Below are 21,829 nucleotides of genomic sequence, written 5' to 3'. Positions count from 1 at the left end.
TTTCATATTATCAATTAAAATACTTCAGAATGCTCCATATTTTCATGCAAGACTGAGGAATGGACAGACAAATGGATGCAGCTAATTTCTATGCACCCATCTTTTTTGCTTCAAAACAACATTTGGTCAAGTTGTAATTTCTTTCGGCATACACACAAAGTATTTATACAGTCTTGCCTGTTTATAGTGGTTATTAAAGGGACTGACTGAAATATATAGACAGGTGACAACTATATCCAGGTTTTAGATGTAGGACAACACTGGTTTAATAGGGATTATCTAGAATCTTGTATTCGATAATCCTTCTTAAACACATCATCTAGCGGGTGGGTCGATGCGTTTTGGTAAGGGTATGGTACGGTCCGGAATTTAGCCATGCCGTAGATACTCTTCAAAGGAGGAAAAAGAGTGCAAATGCGGCGCCACGGCCGGACAAGTGGGGACGATCCCAGGCAGGAGTTTCTTTACCCAGAGAGGACGAGAGGCCGAAGCACGGCAGATGTGATGTCGGGGACACCGGTGACGGTGTTCCTAACCCGAGAGACAGATAAAAAGAGGGTCAGGGTGCATTAGAAGGTAACACGTCTTCCTTCAGATTTCCAGAACCACCTTTATTTCAATATGAGCCATTTGACAACTTGATTGGTAGCAGTACGTCTCGCTCATCAAATTCTGGGGTTTCGGATACCTTCAAAAATTTAGGCAGTAGCATACCATTGAAAATAAAAGAAAGAATCTGGTCTGGGGAATTTATAGACTTGGCACTACTTTTAAAATCATCCCGCCAGTTACAAGAATACTCTGAAGACAGTCCATTTGGCCATTTGGGGAACTGCAGTTCAGAAATGGCAAACTGTGCATCACCAAACCGAGGGGGTCAGCTTCAAAATTGTCCATCGAACAATGGTCATCGGCTTTCATTATATTTATAAGCATTTTTCTTGAACGATTCCCAAACAGGTCCCAGGAGCTGTTAAACTACCTCCGGGATATCCGCCTGGCAGCAACAAGGTCAGATTCATGGTGGAAATATGATGAACAATTTCGCCAATTGCAATCTTCTAAACCCTCCAGCTCATGGGGCACCATTAATTTAGAACTTTGGTTACTCAATGTTAATGGTCAATCCACTAAAGTACCTGATTATATTTCCGCTAAGGAAGTGAACTTATTCCATACAGATGGGACACATCTGTCTAATTTGGGGAACTCTATTCTAATCAGTAACTGGAAGGCAGCTTTACAGTCACTATTCAATGAGACCACTGATAACACTATCCAACCACCAAGGTCAGTTAGCCTCTAGGGCCAGTGCTTGACCTTAAGAAACCAGTGTCAAGTAACATAACTTTGAAGTGCACATCCCTTATTTTTGTTACCTTGCATATACAAGGACAGTCGTCCAGTTAAAAAGCTTGATTCTTCTTAGCTTACATGTTTGTACTTACTATTCTGTAAACACACCGCTTTCAAATGATTGTATTAAAAATTTTCATCGTGGGGGGAAAATATATTATTTTCTGTGGCGGCCCGGGGAGACGAAGAAGGGGGTTACGGGTACATCAGCCTGGCTCTTTCTCCTGGCCTGACTTGCTTGAAGGCATGCAGGTTCTTTGTGTGTATTAGTTTTGTGTGTTATGGTGGGGTGCACTCCAGGGTAACGTTGGCACCCCCCCCCCCACCCTCCACCTCTCATGTATGGAGGGGAGGCCCAGGGCAGGGTTACGTCCAGGACCGCAGTAGCTCAGGAGTCAGATGTAATCCGGGCTGCCTGCTAACAACCGTCCTCATCAGGGTGTGCAACTGTTGGGACTGACACCAAGGTTTCCAACCTGGGTCACTGACTTGCAAGTGTACCATTAAGGGAAGGCAGTTAGTTGTCTCCCCAGGACTGTATAAAATTTAGGGGTTTAGCCCCCATCTGCAGCCAATATTCCGCCACAAGGTTTATTATAGCCTGAACAAAAGTATTGATGTCAAACTATTAAAATCTTGTTTATTTGTTGATTCTGGTTGCACATGTATGTGCCTATGTGATACACTGTGGAAGTCAGTCAAATGATTGTCAAGAGTCAGACATATTGAGTTTGTTCCCAAGAACTACATATGTGTGTTCTCCCTTTGTCTGGTAGAGAAACCTATATAGTGATCCCTCTTTGTCCGTCTTGTAGAGTTTGGTCTTAAACTAGAGGTATGGGATATAAAAGTTAACTAGAGCTGCTTTTGAGAAAAGCGCATGTCTCCCACAGCTGCCTAATCATCTAGACTGGCAGGTCTTCTCCATTATGTATCTGAGTCAACCAAACACCAAGACCTGTATCACTAGCATCAGTATTTTCGATAATTCAAGGGCCATAATTCCGAAGTGCCTGGGCCGATTTGGCTAGTTATCAAACTTGGCCGAGGACTTATTGTCAAACACATTTTGTTCAAGTTTGGTGAAGATCTGATGAGAAATGTTCGACTTAGAGCGCGGACAAGATTTGTGACAGACGGACACACACACACACACAGACAGGAGTAAATCAATATGTCTCCCACCACAGTGGTGTGGGAGACATAATTACTGGTATGTACATAAGGTGCACATAAGTTGTCTTATTTTTTAAAAAATGCTGAAGTTATTGTATTAATATGTTACGCATAAAAGCTTTGTTAGAAACTAATACATAGATATCTTATAATATAAAACACACACAGTTCAAGCGCAACTGATAGGAGCAGAGTCTCTTTCTAAAATATACAATAGCATCCTCTCCCCGTTTTTCAGAATTGGGTACTGTCTCGTAAATAATAATACTAACTTTCAATTTTAAGTCTGACATCCTTTTATGACAGCTGTAATGATACGCGCATTTTGGGAATGTTTTAACAATGGTTTTAATCTAAAGTCATCAATGCAAAAAAAATATCGATTTGTCACAGTTTTACAGAAATTAGGCATGTCGCTAACAAAAGATTTACTGAAACGGACAAATTAAATCAATATCTCACATCTTTTTCAATTTTAAAACAACTCATCTACCTGGGGCTTTATTAACCTTGCCTTGATATTTTACCAAAAAGGAGATTTAGTGACCATTCTAGTGCATTTTGCTAGTTTTTCAGCTGACTGCTGACTGCGTTAAGACAGGGTCAAGCTATAAGAAGGGTCATCACAAAGAAATTCCAACAGTCAGATCAGAAGGCGACTGTTCTAAGCAGTGTCATGCTATATACATTTGATCACTAAAACCCACCTGTTTCAAACCCATCAATGCTGACAAAGATGTTATAGAGGCCTATACTACTGGGAGTCCAGTTAGCATGGTATGTGCCATCATCAGCTGACCTAACCAGCATATTCTCACTTGGCCTTGGTACTGCAGGTGCTGCCCAGCGCAACTCCTCAAACGAATAGTTCTCATAAGCCTGTAATAAAACAAAATTTCTGTAAATATTGAACAGTATTCCACCTAAATCACTATAAAGTAATTTAAATACTTATTACCAATAAAGTGGAGTAAAAGTAAACAAACCAAAAAACTTACTTTCATCATACAGATGGCATGGAAGGCATCTTTCTTGTCTTTTATAGTAACTTCATATGGTGTATCAAGACAGGGAGGCTGGTGACCTCCGAACGTTGTTGTACCCTCATCTGGACGACTCAAGCGTCGCATACGCTTATATTCATCTCCTGATGGATCTAGGTCAATAGGCACGGCTCGTACCTCAACCTGAAAATTATCAAATTTCTCATCAAACACTTACATAGACAAATTATACCATATCTTCATTAAACACTCCAACAGACAAACACTTCCACAGACAAATTATAACATATCTTCATTAAACACTCCAACAGACAAACACTTCCACAGACAAATAATACCATATCTTCCTCAAACTCTTCCACAGACAAAACTCCCACAAACAAACACTCCTACAGACAAATAATACTGCATCTTCAACAAACACTCCCATACACAAATAATATCAAAACTTAAATCACAGACAAACAGAAATTTAGCAACATATAATTACAATCTCAAAAGGCTCTAGGAAAGATTAAAAACATACTAACACCTGCCCTTTCCTTCATACATATACACAAAATGATCTCAATGTATGTCCTGAGCCATTTTTTCTGTACAAAAAATATTGGGGTAATAAAACATTGTAGCAGCTTCCTTTCTGAATCTATATAGATCATGGCTCACAATTACTAAACTTATGTCTCAGTCATATCAATGTATGTAAGCCGCATCTATACTACATTAGTACACAACCTGCATGGTTTCATGGGTCAAATAATAAAGCTTTCACCCATTTAAATGCAATCTTAGCAAATAGTGGGCTCTGAAATAATTAAACCAGTTTTACAACATCATAAAATTCATAAAACAAAATTTTCTTCAATAACCCCCCCCCACCCCCCCACAAACTTCTGCAGTATTCAGACATATTTTCATGTTGCCTAGCATTTATAAGTTAAAACAAATGAGTGCCTCACAGGGAAAACCAATGTCAGGACTTTATGACCAATAAGACCAGTATGGATCTAGATCTGTCTGATCTGATCAGGATCCATACTGTTTGCTTATCAGATGCATACAAATGCTGAAACTGTTAAGGACGTATGCTAGAATTTGGTGTGAAAATTTTCCCAATAACAGAATTTCTTCAAACTTTGGATATTGAAGGACAATCATCTAAGAAACAAAAAAATGCAATAAAAACCATAGGTCACCAGTATCGAAAAAGAATTATCTGCCCTTGAAAATGGCATTTCCCCCAAAAATGACATTTTCAAGGGCAGATAACTCTTTTTCAATACCGGTGACCTATGATTTTTATTGCATATTTTTGTTTATTAGATGATTGTCCTTCAATATCCAAAGTTAAAAGAAATTCTGTTATTGGGAAAATTTTCGCCCATCTCATATACAGGGAATTATAGCATACGCCTTTAAATGAAGACTGTGGGGAAAAAAACAGTATGGAAATGCAATGATCTAGATCCTTGCTGGTCGCAAATCCCTAATGTTGCAGCTTAAAAACAGATATAGTGAAAGAGCATAAACAAACCTTGAGATTTGGAGCATATACTTGTTGTCCATACTGATCTTTGGTAAGGACAATTATGATGTTTGGCCAGCTACATTTTAAGTCATCCTCACTGTATTGTATTACACACTGTCTGGGATCCACATATGAATCTGGCTGCAACCATCTAAAATATACACCAGAAATACTGAGAATAGCAAAATACAGTAAAAACACATTATTGGGTGTACATGCATTTGGGTAAGGGATAAAGGTCATGTAATGCCAACAGTAGTATACAGGTACTAAGAGAAAGCAAATTAATTATTTAGTCATCCAATTTTAAACTTATCTTTTATTATGTCTACCGATGTATCTGAAAGAAATGTATTTATTTATTATAAGGTATTTTGAAACTTTATTAACAACACATTTACAAATAAAGCCAAAATTTTTAATTCAAACTTTCTGGTGTCAAAAAGGCTGAAATTTTAAATGGAAAACCCCCTATCAAAATCATTTCTTGACAATAAATACAAAATGAATCAAGGTATTTTGAAATTATAAAATGTTCCTTTTACAACTCTTAAAGAGCTCTGGAATTATGAATAATTTAAATGATTTTGAAGAATATCCAAGATTAATAAAAAAAAAGAATCAAGCAGTAGCACAATATATACTATAGAAATGATAAATGTTAGTCCTCACCTAGCCAGTCTACATCCACTAGTACCATTGGTACATGACACATAATCCTTGAGAAATGATCTCTCATTGCTCTGCCAACAGAATGGCAAGTTCCCTTCTAGAGCTTGTACTACGGTCGGGGGCCTTGACAAGGCAAATCCTTTCCCAAGCAGTTGAGAGTGTTCACCAAATACCTATAAAATTTGGATAATATGTTTATTTTTTAACAGAACAAGATCACAATACACCACACCTCAACTTCGCTCTAGGATGAAGCTGCTAAAAACTACCATAACTTACTAAAAATCAGTATGAACTGAAAACTTTTTCTTCAAATGTATGAAATGCATGTAATTTTATGATAGCTGATATCTTATCCTCCTGGGGGTAAAAACATGGTGTACCACACCACAGGCATTGTCAGTTAACATATATCAATTGGCTCCTTTTTCTACTAAGTCCATCTCACTTTGGTTTCTCTACAGTGACAGTAGGTAACATAATGTTCTAGTACAGTTTCTCTACAGTGACAGGAGGGTGACATCACATTCTATTACAGCTTAGATATCAAAGTTAACAAACCATTTGTGCTGCTTCCTCTACATAGTCCATATCTTCCTCTAGTTCCTCTACAGTGACTGGCGGTAACATAATGTCCTTCTTGATCAGAGATGAACTACACATTCCACCCAGGTAACTTAATTCTTTCTCCAGGTGACATATTGTCTACAAATAATACAAATATATAATGCAATACTTAGTACCTGTCTAAACATCCTTTATGGAACAAATGTCCTCTAAATACTTTATGAGAAAACATTGCAAAAAGTAAAGGCAAAATGAATCTAGCAAGCCAAAGCTACAGCAAGCTGTCAAGAAGAGAAAGGCAGTAGCAATACCAAATCAGAGCCAAAATGTCAGGTAAAAATATTCTTAAGACATGATGGTCCAAAGTCACTCACCTGAGTACCATAACTCATAATTCTTTTCCAACAAGGTAAAGGTTATGTGTGCAAATTGCTAAAGCTTTTGTAAAGAAAACCATATTGACCAGATTTCATGGAATATAAAGAGAATTCCGATAATTTTTTTCCTTTCATAGAATTTTTTTTAATTCATATATATGATAGGAAAATGTGTGCTGAAAACAATGAACAAATAAAAATAATAGGTCACCAGGCTTGTTTTTGTGAAAAATTGCTTTGAACACACCCACTGTTGCTGAAACTGCCAGCGATTTTTGAACATTTTCATAATTTTCTGCTTTTTTATAAATACCAACCAAAATATACATCCAGGTAGCACAATACGGTTTTTTTCTTATTACAGATTTTATCATATACTTACTTGATATCATAGTCATATTTGTAATACTCTATCCTTACAATGATGGGTACAAATGAAAAAAAAATATTGTTTCATATTTACTTTTGTGAACTTTTTTCAATGAAAAATACCCATAGTGAAGAATATTTTTTTAAATTTTGTAAAAACTCTTTCATAGAATTTTTTCCTTTTTTTCTTGTGTATAGATGATTGTATTAAAAGCATTAAAATGGCTAAAAATGTATGGGTCACCAGGCTAAGTTTTATGTTATGACCGCTAGAATACAAACACCTGTTCGGACGGAAATGGCGCGAACCTGCCCAAATTAATTACATGTATGTCTGCTAAAAGTTTAAAAAAAGTTTTAAAAATTCTTAATTCTTACTATAATTGCATACTAAATAATCTGAAAGGTGATATTGTCTTATCAGAACTAAGTCAATTATCTTACATTATATGAACAACACTGTCTTTATAATAAAATGCGATGTGAAAACACAACCACAAAAATAGCAAGATACCTGTCAGGCATGATACTTGTTAATACAACATAAACCAGTATCAACATTTGATTACTGATATAACTTATAAAAAATGTTATTTCATTCAAGATTCCTCATATTTAAGATTGTCTGTAACAGGTTTCAACAAATGTTGACTTCAGTTCAGTTTTCCATTGAAAGTGTCGGCTGCGCAGAAAGATGCGCATTAAAAACTATAGGAATTCCCTATAAATCTAATTTGATTTGATTTGGGTTTAAAAGCGCACCAACATCATACAGATTATACTGCACCAAACAGGACTAAAAATTTTGATTTTACACATCAAAACAAGTGAATGAAGTATTGCCATGCAATACAAAGTCCCCTACTGGAAGGCACCTAATTTTTTCTACTGCAGTATAACATAATGAACTGATATCTGTCAATGATGTATAAACAATATTGTACTACATATACAATATGTTATAACATTATAACAACACACTTGGATTAAAATGTGCATATATAAAAACCCACAGTTGTTTTCATATTGAATTTTTTTGGCTGATTATAAAAATGTTATCATGTAAGTTATTTATAGTAACAACAAAGGGAAATTAATCTTTAAAAAAAAAAAAAAATTAATAATGTAAGTCCACAAGAAACTCTTTACCAGGTAGAGATAGGTCAAAATACACCTAAAAATTGGATGTAACATGCATGCTGTACCACAGAAAAGTGGTCTCGATTTTTCTCTACTGCCAGTAATAAAAAAGTTACAATAAAATCTATTTATAGTAACAACAAAGGGATGTAATTCTAAAAACAAGAGCACCGCCTTGCGGGTGCTGACGCTCATCTGATTTTTTTTGTGTAATAGAAATATTGTCCTACCCATGATTTTCTATGTCTAAAAAGGGCCATCATTCTTGCAAAAAGCAGGATAGAGTTATGTTTCTTGATGTTCAGTGTCCACTTATGATGGTGAAAAACTGTTGCAAGTTTTAAAGCAATAGCTTTGATAGTTTATGAGAAAAGTTGACTTAAACATAATAATCAACCAAGAAAATGATTTTCTAAGTCCAAAAGGGGCAATAATTATTGCAAAAAGCAGGATGGAGTTATGTTGCTTGCTGTACAGGGTCAGCTTATGATGGTCAACAAGTGTTGCAAGTTTCAAAGCAATAGCTTTGATAGTTTAAGAGAAAAAGTTGACCTAAACATAAAACTTAACCAAGAAATCAGATATTTTCTAAGTCCAAAAGGGGCCATAAATCTTGCAAAAAGCAGGATGGAGTTATGTTTCTTGCTGTACAAGGTCAACTTATGATGGTGAACAAGTGTTGCAAGTTTTAAAGCAATAGCTTTGATAGTTTAGGATAAAAGCTGACCTAAACATAAAACTTAACCAAGAAAACGGATTTTCTAAGTCCAAAAGGGGCAATAAATCTTGCAAAAAGCAAGATGGAGTTATGTTTCTTGATGTACAGGGTCTGCTTATGATGGTGAACAAGTATTTTAAGTTTCAAAGCAATAGCTTTGATAGTTTAGGAGAAAAGTTGACCTAAACATAAAACTTAACCAAGAAATCTGATATTTTCTAAGTACAAAAGGGGCCATAAATCTTGCAAAAAGCAAGATGGAGTTATGTTTCTTGCTGTACAGGGTCAGCTTATGATGGTGAACAAGTATTCCAAGTTTCAAAGCAATAGCTTTGATAGTTTAGGAGAAAAGCTGACCTAAACATAAAACTTAACCAGGCAACGCCGACGCCGACGCCGACGCAGACAACCGCTCAAGTGATGACAATAACTCATCATTTTTTTTCAAAAAATCAGATGAGCTAACAAGGGTGCCTCATGGTGGTGAACATTTGGTCCAAGTTACATCAAAATCCCTCCATGCATGAAGAAGAAATGTTCCATACAAAGTCATTCTTGAATTTGACCTTTGACTTCTAAATATGACCTTGACCTTAGACCTAGGGACCTGGTTCTTGCGCATGACATGTTGTCTCATCCAGGGGAATATTTGTGCCAACTGATATCTAAATCCTGCTTTGCATGACAAAGTTATAGACCAGACAGGAAAAAAATCCTCTTGACCTTTGATCTCAAAGTGTGACCTTGACCTTTAAGCTAGGGTACTGGGTGTTGCGCATGACATGTCGTCTCATCATGGGAAACATTTGTGCCAAGTAATATTAAAATCCCTTCATGGATGGCAGAGTTATGGACGGGACAGGAAAAAAACTCTGTTGACCTTTGACCCCCAATTGTGACCTTGACCTTTGAGCTAGGGGTCCGGGATTTGCGCATGACACGTCGTCTCATCATGGGGAACACTTGTGCTAAGTAATATTAAAATCCCTTAATGAATGTCAGAGTTATGGACCGGACACGAAACAGACCCTGTTCATGCTATGTTAACATTTGACTGCTAAGTGTGACCTTGACCTTTGAGCTAGGGGTCTGAAAGTTGTGCATGACATATCGTCTTATTATGAGGTACATTTGTGCCAAGTAATATTAAAATCCCTTCATAGATGGGAGAGTTATGGACCGGACAGGAAAAAACCTTGTTGACCTTTGACCTCCAATTGTGACCTTGACCTTTAAGCTAGGGGTCCAGGTTTTGCGCATGACACGTCGTCTCCTCATGGGGAACATTTGTGCCAAGTAATATTAAAATCTCTTCATGGATGGGAGAGTTATGGACCGGACAGGAAAAAAGCCCTGTTGACCTTTGACCTCCAATTGTGACCTTGACCTTTGAGCTAGGGGGTCCGGGACTTGCGCACGACACATCATCTCATCATGGGGAACATTTGTGCCAAGTAATACTAAAATCCCTTCAAGGATGGGAGAGTTGTGGACCGGACAGGAAAAAAGCCCTGTTGACCTTTGACCTCCTATTGTGGCCTTGACCTTTGAGCTAGGGGTCTGGGTTTTGCGCATGACACGTCGTCTCATCATGGGGAACATTTGTGCCAAGTAATATTAAAATCCCTTCATGGATGACAGAGTTATGGACCGGACACGAAATTGCGGACGGACAGAATGACGGAACGACGGAATGACAGAATGACGGAATGACAGAAAGACGGAATGACGGAAAAGAGCATTCCTATAGTCCCCAAACTGGTTTTCAACCAGTAGGGGACTAATAAAAATACAATGTATGAGGTATGAAAATGAAAAAAATATACCTGCTGGAATCAAAGAGATGCAGCAAAACAAGTTTTCAGACTCTACTAGTCGCCTCCTATGATCAAGCATGGGTAAGGCAGTGGTTTGAATTCTTTTCTACCCGAGTTGTCATTCAACAACCACATGAGACGTAAGGTTTTTATATGATTTGACCTATTAATCTAGCTTTTGGCCATGACAACTTAGTTTTGAACTGGACCAAGATATCAGTAAGAAAATCTCACCAAATCTTATGCAGATCAGGTAAATAATGCGGCCTCTACAGTGTTAACAATGGTTCCTGTGATCTAACTTAGTGGCCTTGTGGGTTTTAGTGTTTTCATCTTAAATGACATACAGTGAAACACCGCTCGCTCAAGCATCGATGACTCGAGCACCCGGGCTCGCTCGAGCAATTCATGTGGTCTCGGCCGATTTCCTTCTATTTTCTATGTGAAATTACCATGGCTGGGTCGAGCATCGATAACTCGATCGCTCGAGCATGACACCTGGTCCCTGTGTATTAATTTACTCTTTGTTGCTTATGGCAAACTCGAGCAGGTGTCAAAATTTTTCAGACCTTCGGCGGTCAGAATGTATCGGTTAATTTAAAACTTTCCCACGTCGTGAGAATTGCATGGTCTATTCCCTGACTATCTTAAATGTTTGTTTGTCGGTATATTTGATCTGATAATGAATTTAATTATTGATGAAAGGTGGAAGAAAAATTTTATTGATCAAAACTGTTATTAATTATTACTTTTTTCTGCGGGATCGAGAAGATAATTATGAGATCTTAATATTTTAATCAACAGTTGTTTGCATGCAAATACAGGAAATAAGATAGCCTTTTTATAAAATTGAGACGATAAAATGAGATCTTAATTTGGAGAAGAAAATTGCGAATTCGATTACAGTATTTCAAATAAAAACAAGAGCACCGCCTTGTGGGTGCTGACGCTCATCTAATTTTTTTTGTATAATAGAAATATTGTCCTACCCATGATTTTGTAAGTCTAAAAAGGGCCATCACTCTTGCAAAAAGCAGGATGGAGTTATGTTTCACAAGAGTTGCAAGTTTTAAAGCAATAGCTTTGAATGTTTAAGAGAAAAAGTTGACCTAAACATAAAACTTAACCAAGAAATCTGATATTTTCTAAGTCCAAAAGGGGCCATAAATCTTGCAAAAAGCAGGATGGAGTTATGTCTCTTGCTGTACAGGGTCAGCTTATGATGGTGAACAAGTGTTGCAAGTTTTAAAGGAATAGCTTTGATAGTTTAGGATAAAAGCTGACCTAAACATAAAACTTAACCAAGAAAACTGATTTTCTAAGTCCAAAAGGGGCAATAATTCTTGCAAAAAGCAAGATGGAGTTATGTTTCTTGATGTACAGGGTCTGCTTATGATGGTGAACAAGTATTCCAAGTTTCAAAGCAAAAGCTTTGATAGTTTAGGAGAAAAGTTGACCTAAACATAAAACTTAACCAAGAAATCTGATATTTTCTAAGTACAAAAGGGGCCATAAATCTTGCAAAAAGCAAGATGGAGTTATGTTTCTTGCTATACAGGGTCAGCTTATGATGGTGAACAAGTATTCCAAGTTTCAAAGCAATAGCTTTGATAGTTTAGGAGAAAAGCTGACCTAAACATAAAACTTAACCAGGCAACACCGACGCCGACGCCGACAACCGCTCAAGTGATGACAATAACTCATCATTTTTTTTCAAAAAATCAGATGAGCTAAAAATGTCTTAGCTGTTTCTTACGATCTATCATAAATAACGTTTGTAATACGTTTTTTTTTAAATGTCACGAGTGTGTTATTATTACGCATCACCGTTTCCTCTGCAAATGGTCTCGATGACAATTCGTAAAACAAACTTCAACTTTCTTCGTATGTTGGTCAATGTTTGGGTCGCTCGAAACCATGGATAACTCGAGCATTTTGCTCATCCCCTTGCGACCTCGAGCAAGCGGTGTTTCACTGTAGTTTCAACTTTTTATTTTCATTTTACAAAGACAATCTTACTAGTTTTCATGCTGATCAGGTAGAGATAGGGCTTCTAGAGTAGTAAAAATACCTTTTTTACAATTTGAGCAAGTGACCTAGTTTTCGACCTTCAAATTTTACCTAGATTTCATAATGACAAACATTCTGACAAGATTTTAATATGTAGATCAGGTACAGAGTCTTAACAAGCTTTTTCTATGATTTAACTTAGAGATCAGGTTTTTCACCGCATGCAACCAAGGAATGAACTTGTCCCAGATTTTATTGAGGCACACATTCTGACCAAGTTCATTAAGACTGAACCAAAATTGTGACATGTGTGTTAACAGAAAATTTGTTGATGATGGATGATTGTCACCAAAATCATTTGCCTACACTAATATCTGACACTCAGGTGAGCTTAAAACTGAAATGCAAAGGTGTATGAGATCAGTAACTGGTCTGTCTTGCTCTTAACTGAGAGTTTGACCATTACTGTAAATCTACTTACTTCTTCTGTTCCATTTTTCCACTCATAGCCTACAATGAAACACTTGAAACCATAGAAACAGGCCTTCTCATCCTTCACATAATCTGATGCTGTCTCCAGGGAAAATATCACCTCATTTCCTGAAAGTGATTAAACATCTTTACATCAGTAACAATTCAAATATGGATTGCAAAGGTGAAAACAGCTGAAGACATTTTAACTGCACTAATGAAAGCAAATGGAAATAACCATGTAAAAAAATGCAGCTTGCTTGAATTTTACTTAATTCATGGCAATGCCGATTCCTGAAATGCACAGCTTCTATGTTGGGAAATATACATATGTTTCTTAATGTATATCTAGGATTTATTTGTCAGGAACACTTATGTAGATTCACCAAACATGTATGGAAATACTGCAACTTTAACTAACTTTCAAGATGGTCTGTTTTCAACATGACATCGTATTTCTGAGAAGCTTGTTAGTAGTCTTGACACCTTTTAATTCCCCAATAATGCTAAAAGTTGACTTTCTGTATATATTTAATACTTCCACTTGTAAGAACATGTATATATATATAAAACAAGTCTCTGCTCACCAGGTATAACAACAGATAACTTGGGCCAGGTAGTTGTTCCATGGAATTTCCTCAAAATAGGCCAGTAAGCCATCTTTGATGTCTCCTGTTCCTCACCGAGTACAGGAGCTGGTGTAGCTGGAGCCTCAAACTTCTGGTAGCCTGGTACAAACAGTTGCAGGGTGTCCTCTGCCTGCGCAGTGCCACACTGGGGATCAAACTCTACAACCATCCACTTCACTGTCTCCGGGAATGTCACCTGACAACATAATATAGGTATTAGTAGATCTATCAAACTTTACTATAAGTTCACCAAAAGGATTTAAACCAGTCCCAAGAAAATGGTAATAAGAATGTAGTCAAAACACAGCTCAGTTTAAAAAATAAAAGAATCTTAGACTCAATGGATTCCACGTTGGTTGTAGCAGTATCAAATGCAAGATGTCAGTTGATAGTGTTTTAAAAGGTAAAAATTGTGCCTATATGCAGTAACTGTTTGAAGTACTGACTTGTGATACCAGTAGTTAACTCCTGACAGATACACTATAATGTCATTAATTAACAAACCTTGTAATTAGCAACTGTGGCAGGTTTGTAGGGGTGATCACTCTCCAGTATAGCGTAGTGTTGTGGTGTGATGCCACCATTAGTTACCTCCCCTGCCTCTAATTTTGGAGGAGCAGGAAATACTTGGTTTATCAGGGTGGTCAGTGCTGGCAGTATCTCCTGTACCAGTCCTAGTACCTGCACTGCTCCCTGCATCATAAAATTATCATCAAGTTAAAACAAAGATCCTTTTCTATCAAGGAACATAATTTGATGTTCAACATACCAAAGTTTCTTACAATGACAAGGCCCTTGTTGACTACCTCTTCCAAATAATGTGACAGTTAGAACAAGAAAAAGACTGTGTTTGATGTTCAAGCATCTATCAATGTATCTTACAAAATATCAGTAAAATGTTTCAAAAGATTCTAATCTAATGATCCTATATTACACCTATGACATTTTATCATTCCTCATACAGACTACAGTCAGCTTGAAGTAAAATTATTACACAGGATATTTTTTTTTTCAGGGTAAGATCAAAATATCTTTCACAAAGTGACAACAGAATGAGTGGCATAGTCACAAGTGAAAATGTGAGATTTGGTGTTTAAAAGTAGATGTTTTGATATTACAAGGAAAACAAGCAACTTTTATCTATTTCATTTTTTCAATAGTTTTAACCAAATTTTACCTATTTTTTTTTAAGTCTGTCCCAGTGAAAAATACATTTAACTTTTAGTGAAAAACTAGAGCTGCTTTTGAGAAAAGCGCATGCCTCCCACAACTGCCTAATCATCTGAATAGTTATGTATCTGAGTCAACCATGCACCAATGACTTAGAGTGCAAATACTGGCATCAACCATGCATCAATGACTTAGAGTGTGGATACTGGCATCTGTGTACAGAGCGATTTTCGGTAATTCAAGGGCCATAATTCTGAAGTGCCTGGGCCGATTTGGCTAGTTATCGAACTTGGCCAAGGACTTATTGGCAAACACATTTTGTTCAAGTTTGGTGAAGATCTGATGAGAAATGTTCAACTTAAGACTGCGGACAAGATTTGTGACAGACAGACAGGAGTAAATCAATATGTCTCCCACCACAGTGGTGTGGGAGACATAAAAATTATATTTGATATTCTTCATTGTGAAATTCCCAGACATATTTCACTCTTATATTTCCATATTAAACTGAAAAACATGCAATAAAATATTTCAAACAACACTATCAAATTATAATTATCATCAAATAATGAAAGTCCACACAAATTTACAGCAAAAACTGATGTCCAGCTTTAGGTACCTACCCTTGGATCCTGGGAGGCCACTGGACCAATGTATGCTAAACAGAGTGGCAGGAGAGATTTAAACAACTGGGAATTTCCCAATGTTTCCTTCACAACTTCTGATGGTATGCTTTGTGCCCGATGCAGCAGATCCGTGGCTACACGGCATATAGCACTGACTATGTCTATAGCATTTTTCCTGGCCTGTAGTTCTGCCAAGTTCTTTGTGTTCTGCTGGTGCTGTTCACCCTCTTGTGGTGCACTGTATATATGAAACAAAACTTACCAGGACATGTCACATTTTAAGTTTAATTCTTCACTTAGACATTCCTTTTATCTAAATCCTTCATTCAACACCTCAAACTTATTTCATTAATATCAGTACATAAATCAGCAAACTGCTTATATTTTTTATGCAGGGTTGGACAAATCCACTCGTCTGCTCAAAGATATGAGTAGAAATCTGCTCTGGGCCAGTGAAACTTGCTGAGGAACTCGTCCTGCAGGTCGAACATGATTCTTGACCAAAAATATAATAAATCCAATTAAAACGGAGCCATGCAGAAGCTGGACAGCTAAAGATTTAAAATGGAAAGGGACTTGTTGTCTGCAACTCTAAAATCCATCCCGCTCTGTTATGGTTCTGCATTATGATCCAATTAGCTAAATGCTGGATAGTCCAGAATAAGATTCCAGAATGTATAATTTTTAACTGAATTTAAAACAGATGCAGTCTGTAAAGATTGTTTTTCCCTAGTGAATTGCAGGACGAGTACAAAGTGTAGCAGGATGAGTGAGAATTATAGGCTGCTCATCCTGCAGGATGAGTTGCTTTTGAATAATTGTCAAGCCCTATTACTATATATGAAATGATGAACCTTTTATTAACCTCTGAAAAGCAAACATATCCTACAAACTGACAGTTTTTTATCATACTAGACATGTTCCTTAGTAAAGTAACCTGTACACGCAGGCCTGGGATTCATTCAAAAACCAAAAGCCTGAAACTCTACATTCTGAAGCTTGAAATCATTTTTTCCCAATAGTTATATAGGGAAATTCAGCAGTCAAAAGCCTGAAACCAGGACTAGTCCTGAAAAATCCCAGGTCTTACATAGCATTAATGTCTCAGCAACAAACATACTTCTTTCTGGAGCTGTTTGGTTTTCAGTGCACTTACAAAAAGCCTATGACTGTTAAAACCATTTATTTCATTTGAAAAAGTGATTAAACCGTGCATTGCAAGTTAGAGAAAAAACTTTCCCCATAAATGAAGTCTTATGGAACTAGGTAAGATATCAGAATTACCTGTAATATAATATCTGAGGAATTTGTCCTCTCATATGGTTGGTTCCATTACTACTGAGGGAACAAGCAGTAAAGGTGAAGGTCGTTCCATCGGGACATTTGACCTTGCTGATACCACCATCACCATTGAAAGTTCTCTGGAAACCACGGTTACGTAGACGTATGGCATACTTTACCCCTTCCTGAAAAATGTCAGTTGTATCATTGAATGTTTTTTGAAACAAAATGGTTCTGACTTTGACAGATAAGACAATGCATACAGAAATACTACTTGAAATATTTTTATAAAGTTTATAATTATGTAGCTTCATTTAATTACCAAGACATATCCTTCCATGATAACCTTTTAGAATGGTTTCATTCCTTCAACAACAAGAGCTGTCACAGGAGACAGCGCGCTCGACTATTTCGATGCTGGATAGTGAAACTGGGCACATCTGAAGAACCTGGAGCTGTCACTGGAGTGTTTAATGACTCCAATGATGGATGAAGATATTGCACAATAGCTTGAGTCTGTATCAAAAATATTAAGTAATAAGAGAGGTAAAGATAAATTGTATCAAAACACTATGTAAGTATAATTCTAAGCAAAAAGGGGGCATAATTCATACAATATTGGTGCAAGAGTTATGCACCTTGTGTCATATGATGTGGGTGATGATGTGGAACAACTACTTCAAGTTTGAATCAAATGCATTTTGTAATAACTGAGATATAGTGAAAATGCATCAAAATTAACCTTAAATTTTAAGTAAAAGGGGGCATAATTCATGCATGAAAAATTGGTGCCAGAGTTATGCACCTTTTGTCATATGATGTGGGTGATAAGGTGGAACAACTATTTTAAGTTTGAATCAAATCCATTTAGTAATAACTGAGATAGAGTGAAAGTGTATCAAAACTTTAACCTGAAATTCTAAGTAAAAAGGGGGAATAATTCATGAAATATTGGTGCAAGAGTTATGGCCCTTGTGTCATATGATGTGAGTGATGATGTTGAACATCTATTTTAAGTCTGAATCAAATCCATTTAGAAACTAGAAAATGCTTTTGTAAAAAAGCGCATGTCTCCCCCAATGCAAAGTCCTATAGGCAAGAAGACAATAGGGGTCAGGAGCGAAAGTCAAAGAGACACTGATGGTTGGCTGCAATAGGGATCATCTACTTGGCATGTCCAGTCATCTCGCTAAATTTCAACACTCTTGGCCTAGTGGTTCTCAAGTCACTGTTCAGGCTCCTGTGACCTTGACCTTTGATCAAGTGGCCTCAAAATAAATACGGGTCATCTACTCTGCATGTCCAATCATCCTATTAAGTTTCAACATTGTAGGTCAAGTGGTTCTCAAGTTATTTCCAAAAAATGATTTTACATGAACAGGCCACTGTAAGCTTGACCTTTAATAGACTGACCCCAAAATCAATATGGGGTCATCTACTCTGCATGTTCAATCATCCTATGAAGTTTCAACATTCTGGGTCAAGTGGTTCTCAAGTTATTGATCGGAAATGGTTATCAATGTTCAGGCCTCTGTGACCTTGACCTTTAACGGAGTGACCCCAAAAACAATAGGGGTCATTTACTCTGCATGAACAATCATCCTATGAAGTTTCAACATTCTGGGTTGAGAGGTTCTCAAGTTATTGATTGGAAATGGTTTTCAATGTTCAGGCCCCTGTGGCCTTGACCTTTAACAGAGTGACCCTAAAATCATTAGGGGTCATCTACTCTGCATGACCAATCATCCTATGAAGTTTCATCATTCTGGGTCAAGTGGTTCTCAAGTTACTGACCGGAAATGGTTTTCAATGTTCAGGCCCCTGTGACCTTGTCCTTTCACAGAGTGACCCCAAAATCGTTAGGGGTCATCTACTCTGCATGACCAATCATCCTATTAAGTTTCAACATTCTGGGTCAAGTGGTTCTCAAGTTACTGACCGGAAATGGTTTTCAATGTTCAGGCCCCTGTGACCTTGACCTTTAATGGAGTGACCCCAAAATCGATAGGGGTCATCTACTTTGCATGTACAATCATCCTATGAAGTTTCAACATTCTGGGTCAAGTGGTTCTCTAGTTATTGATCGGAAATGGTTTTCCATGTTCAGGCCCCTGTGACCTTGACCTTTGATGGAGTGACCCCAAAATCAATAGGGGTCATTTACTCTGCATGACCAATCATCCTATGAAGTTTCAACATTCTGGGTCAAGTGGTTCTCTAGTTATTGATTGGAAATGGTTTTCAATGTTCAGGCCCCTGTGACCTTGACCTTTGACGGAGTGACCCAAAAATCAATAGGGGTCATCTACTCTTCATGACCAATCATCCTATGAAGTTTCAATATTCTGGGTGCAGTGGTTCTCTAGTTATTGATTGGAAATGGTTTTCAATGTTCAGGCCCCTGTGACCTTGACCTCTGACGGAGTGACCCCAAAATCGATAGGAGTCATCTACTCTTCATGACCAATCATCCTATGAAGTTTCAACATTCTGGGTCAAGTGGTTCTCTAGTTATTGATCGGAAATGGTTTTCAATGTTCAGGCCCCTGTGACCTTGACCTTTGACGGAGTGACCCCAAAAACATTAGGGGTCGTCTACTCCAGCAGCCCTACAACCCTATGAAGTTTGAAGGTTCTAGGTCAAATGGTTCTCCAGTTATTGCTCGGAAATGAAGTGTGACGTACGGACGGACAGGGCAAAAACAATATGTCTCCTGGGGGAGACATAAAAACTGAGATATAGTGAAAGTGCATCAAAACTTTAACCTGAATTCTAAGTAAAAGGGGGATAATTCATTAAATATTAGTACCAGAGTTATGGGCCTTGTGTCATATGATGTGTGAGATGATGTGGAACAACTACTTTCAGTTTGAAATCAAATCCATTAAGGAATAACTGAGATAGAGTGAAAGTGCATCAAAACTTTAACCTGAAATTCTAAGTAAAAAGGGGGGATAATTCATGAAATGAGGAATAACTATTTTAAGTTTAAAGCAAATCCATCAGGTAATTACAGAGATAAGGAGAAAAAAGAGAAAGTATTAAAAAACTTTAACCAAGGTGGGGACGTGGAAAGACGCTGACGCCGACGCCAGGGTGAGTAGGATAGCTCTCCATATACTTCGTATAGTCGAGCTAAAAATTAAACAAACTTTAATAACAAGAGCTGTCGGAGGACAGCGACGCTCGACTATTCAACAGCCTTGTCAATTGAATGAATACAAAATTTGAAAAAGGGGCATAATTTTGTAAAATGCAAAGTAGAGGTATTGAACCTCTGTACTGCATGTCATATCATGACAGTGAACAAGTGTGTGAAGTTTCAATCCTTTCCAATTTGTGGATACTGAGATACCAGCTTACTTACAAAATCTTAACAAAAAACTGCTAAGTCAAAGGGGCATAATTTTGTAAAAATGCCAAGTAGAGTTATTGGATCTTCACAGTGCATGTTAGATCATGACAGTGAACAAGTGTGTGAAGTTTCAATCCATTCCAATTAGTGGATACTGAGATATCAGATTACATACAAATATTTTAACCAAAAACTGCTTAGTCGAAAAAGGGGCATAATTTTGAAAAAAAAAGAGAGTAGAGTTATGGGACTTGCTAAGTGCATGTCAGATCATGATAGTGAACAAGTATGTGAAGTTTCAATCCATTCCCATTAGTAAGTACTGAGATACCAGCTTACATACAAAACCTTAACCAAAAATTTCTAAGTCGAAAAAGGGGCATAATTTTGTAAAAAAGCAAAATAGAGTTATGGAACCTGTGCAATGTAGATCAGTTCATCACAGTGAATAAGTGTGTGAAGTTTCAATCCATTCCCACAAGTGGTTACTGAGTTACCAGCTTACATACAAAACCTTAACCAAAAATTTCTAAGTCGAAAAAGGGGCATAATTTTGTAAAAAAGCAAAATAGAGTTATGGAACCTGTGCAATGTAAGTCAGTTTGTCACAGTGAATAAGTGTGTGAAGTTTCAATCCATTCCCACAAGTGGTTACTGAGATACCAGCTTACATACAAAACCTTAACCAAAATCGGGACGCGGACGCCGACGCCAACGCCGACACATGGGCAAGTGCAATAGCTCACTATTCTATGAATAGTCGAGCTAAAAACGAACACACTATACTGTCAATAAAATAAATTAATTATAGTGAAAGTATGTTCTTACCTTTATGGGAATAGGTTTATCAAACTTGATTTCTGCAATGTCATTGACAGAGTCATCTGGACCATATGATCCCTTCACAATCTCAATATTGTGCCATCTCTGGGTATGAGAAGGGTCTGCATTCTGAGCACCGCTTTGCTGAAAGTAAAATGTCAAGGATTGTTACCAGTACCCTAATGTTATACAAGAACCTTTTGGAGATTCAAATGTCATGTAGTGGACCTAATTTCAAACAAAAGCAACTTCCCTCCCCTAAAACAGGTTGTCAGTTAAAGCAATACACCAGCGTGTACTGAAAATTCTTGTGAAGCATATTTCACACAAATTATTATACATTCTTTAAGGAAAATATTCATATAAATACTGGAATACAAACATCACTGGTAAGTCAAGGGTATTTTTCAATTTAATCGTACCTCATCCAAGAGTTCCAGTTCATAGTTGTACCCTCCCTCTCCGCCATACAGGCATATTCCTGCAATCACGATTCCTGGCTTGTCTACCATAAACTCTATAGCATCTGGGGAACCATTCCCTGTGTTCCAGTATGCAGTCTGACTGGTACGTGTAAACCTGTTTGGTGTTACCAGCATAGGTCGTGTTGTTGATGTCACATCAGTCTGCAAACAAACCATATTTTATAGCTCATAGTTATATATTTGAGACAGTATGTTTTTCCCTGGATGAAAAAGTAGATTAATATTAATCTGAACCAGTGAAGCAGCCCATATAAA

At 37.2% G+C, this 21,829-nt stretch overlaps 1 protein-coding gene across 13 annotated transcripts in view; it reads right to left on the bottom strand.

Moving 5' to 3' along the window:
• The window catches only part of LOC123556504 (E3 ubiquitin-protein ligase MYCBP2-like), a 166,289-nt gene that overhangs the window by 59,807 nt on the left and 84,653 nt on the right, over positions 1–21,829 (bottom strand). For all 13 annotated transcript variants that reach the window (XM_053542723.1, XM_053542730.1, XM_053542731.1 and 10 more), the window contains 12 exons: positions 21,512–21,715; positions 21,096–21,233; positions 16,915–17,096; positions 15,628–15,868; positions 14,339–14,527; positions 13,793–14,030; positions 13,216–13,334; positions 6,298–6,441; positions 5,737–5,909; positions 5,071–5,215; positions 3,531–3,719; positions 3,240–3,411 (listed from right to left, as the gene is read on the bottom strand). In XM_053542723.1, coding sequence (XP_053398698.1) covers positions 3,240–3,411; positions 3,531–3,719; positions 5,071–5,215; positions 5,737–5,909; positions 6,298–6,441; positions 13,216–13,334; positions 13,793–14,030; positions 14,339–14,527; positions 15,628–15,868; positions 16,915–17,096; positions 21,096–21,233; positions 21,512–21,715 — 2,134 coding nt within the window. The remainder of the gene's footprint in view (positions 1–3,239; positions 3,412–3,530; positions 3,720–5,070; positions 5,216–5,736; positions 5,910–6,297; positions 6,442–13,215; positions 13,335–13,792; positions 14,031–14,338; positions 14,528–15,627; positions 15,869–16,914; positions 17,097–21,095; positions 21,234–21,511; positions 21,716–21,829) is intronic.

This window comes from Mercenaria mercenaria, chromosome 5 (genome assembly GCF_021730395.1).
Source record: "Mercenaria mercenaria strain notata chromosome 5, MADL_Memer_1, whole genome shotgun sequence".
In the NCBI taxonomy this organism is placed as follows: domain Eukaryota; kingdom Metazoa; phylum Mollusca; class Bivalvia; order Venerida; family Veneridae; genus Mercenaria; species Mercenaria mercenaria.
This window is presented reverse-complemented; position numbering and strand designations above follow the sequence as displayed.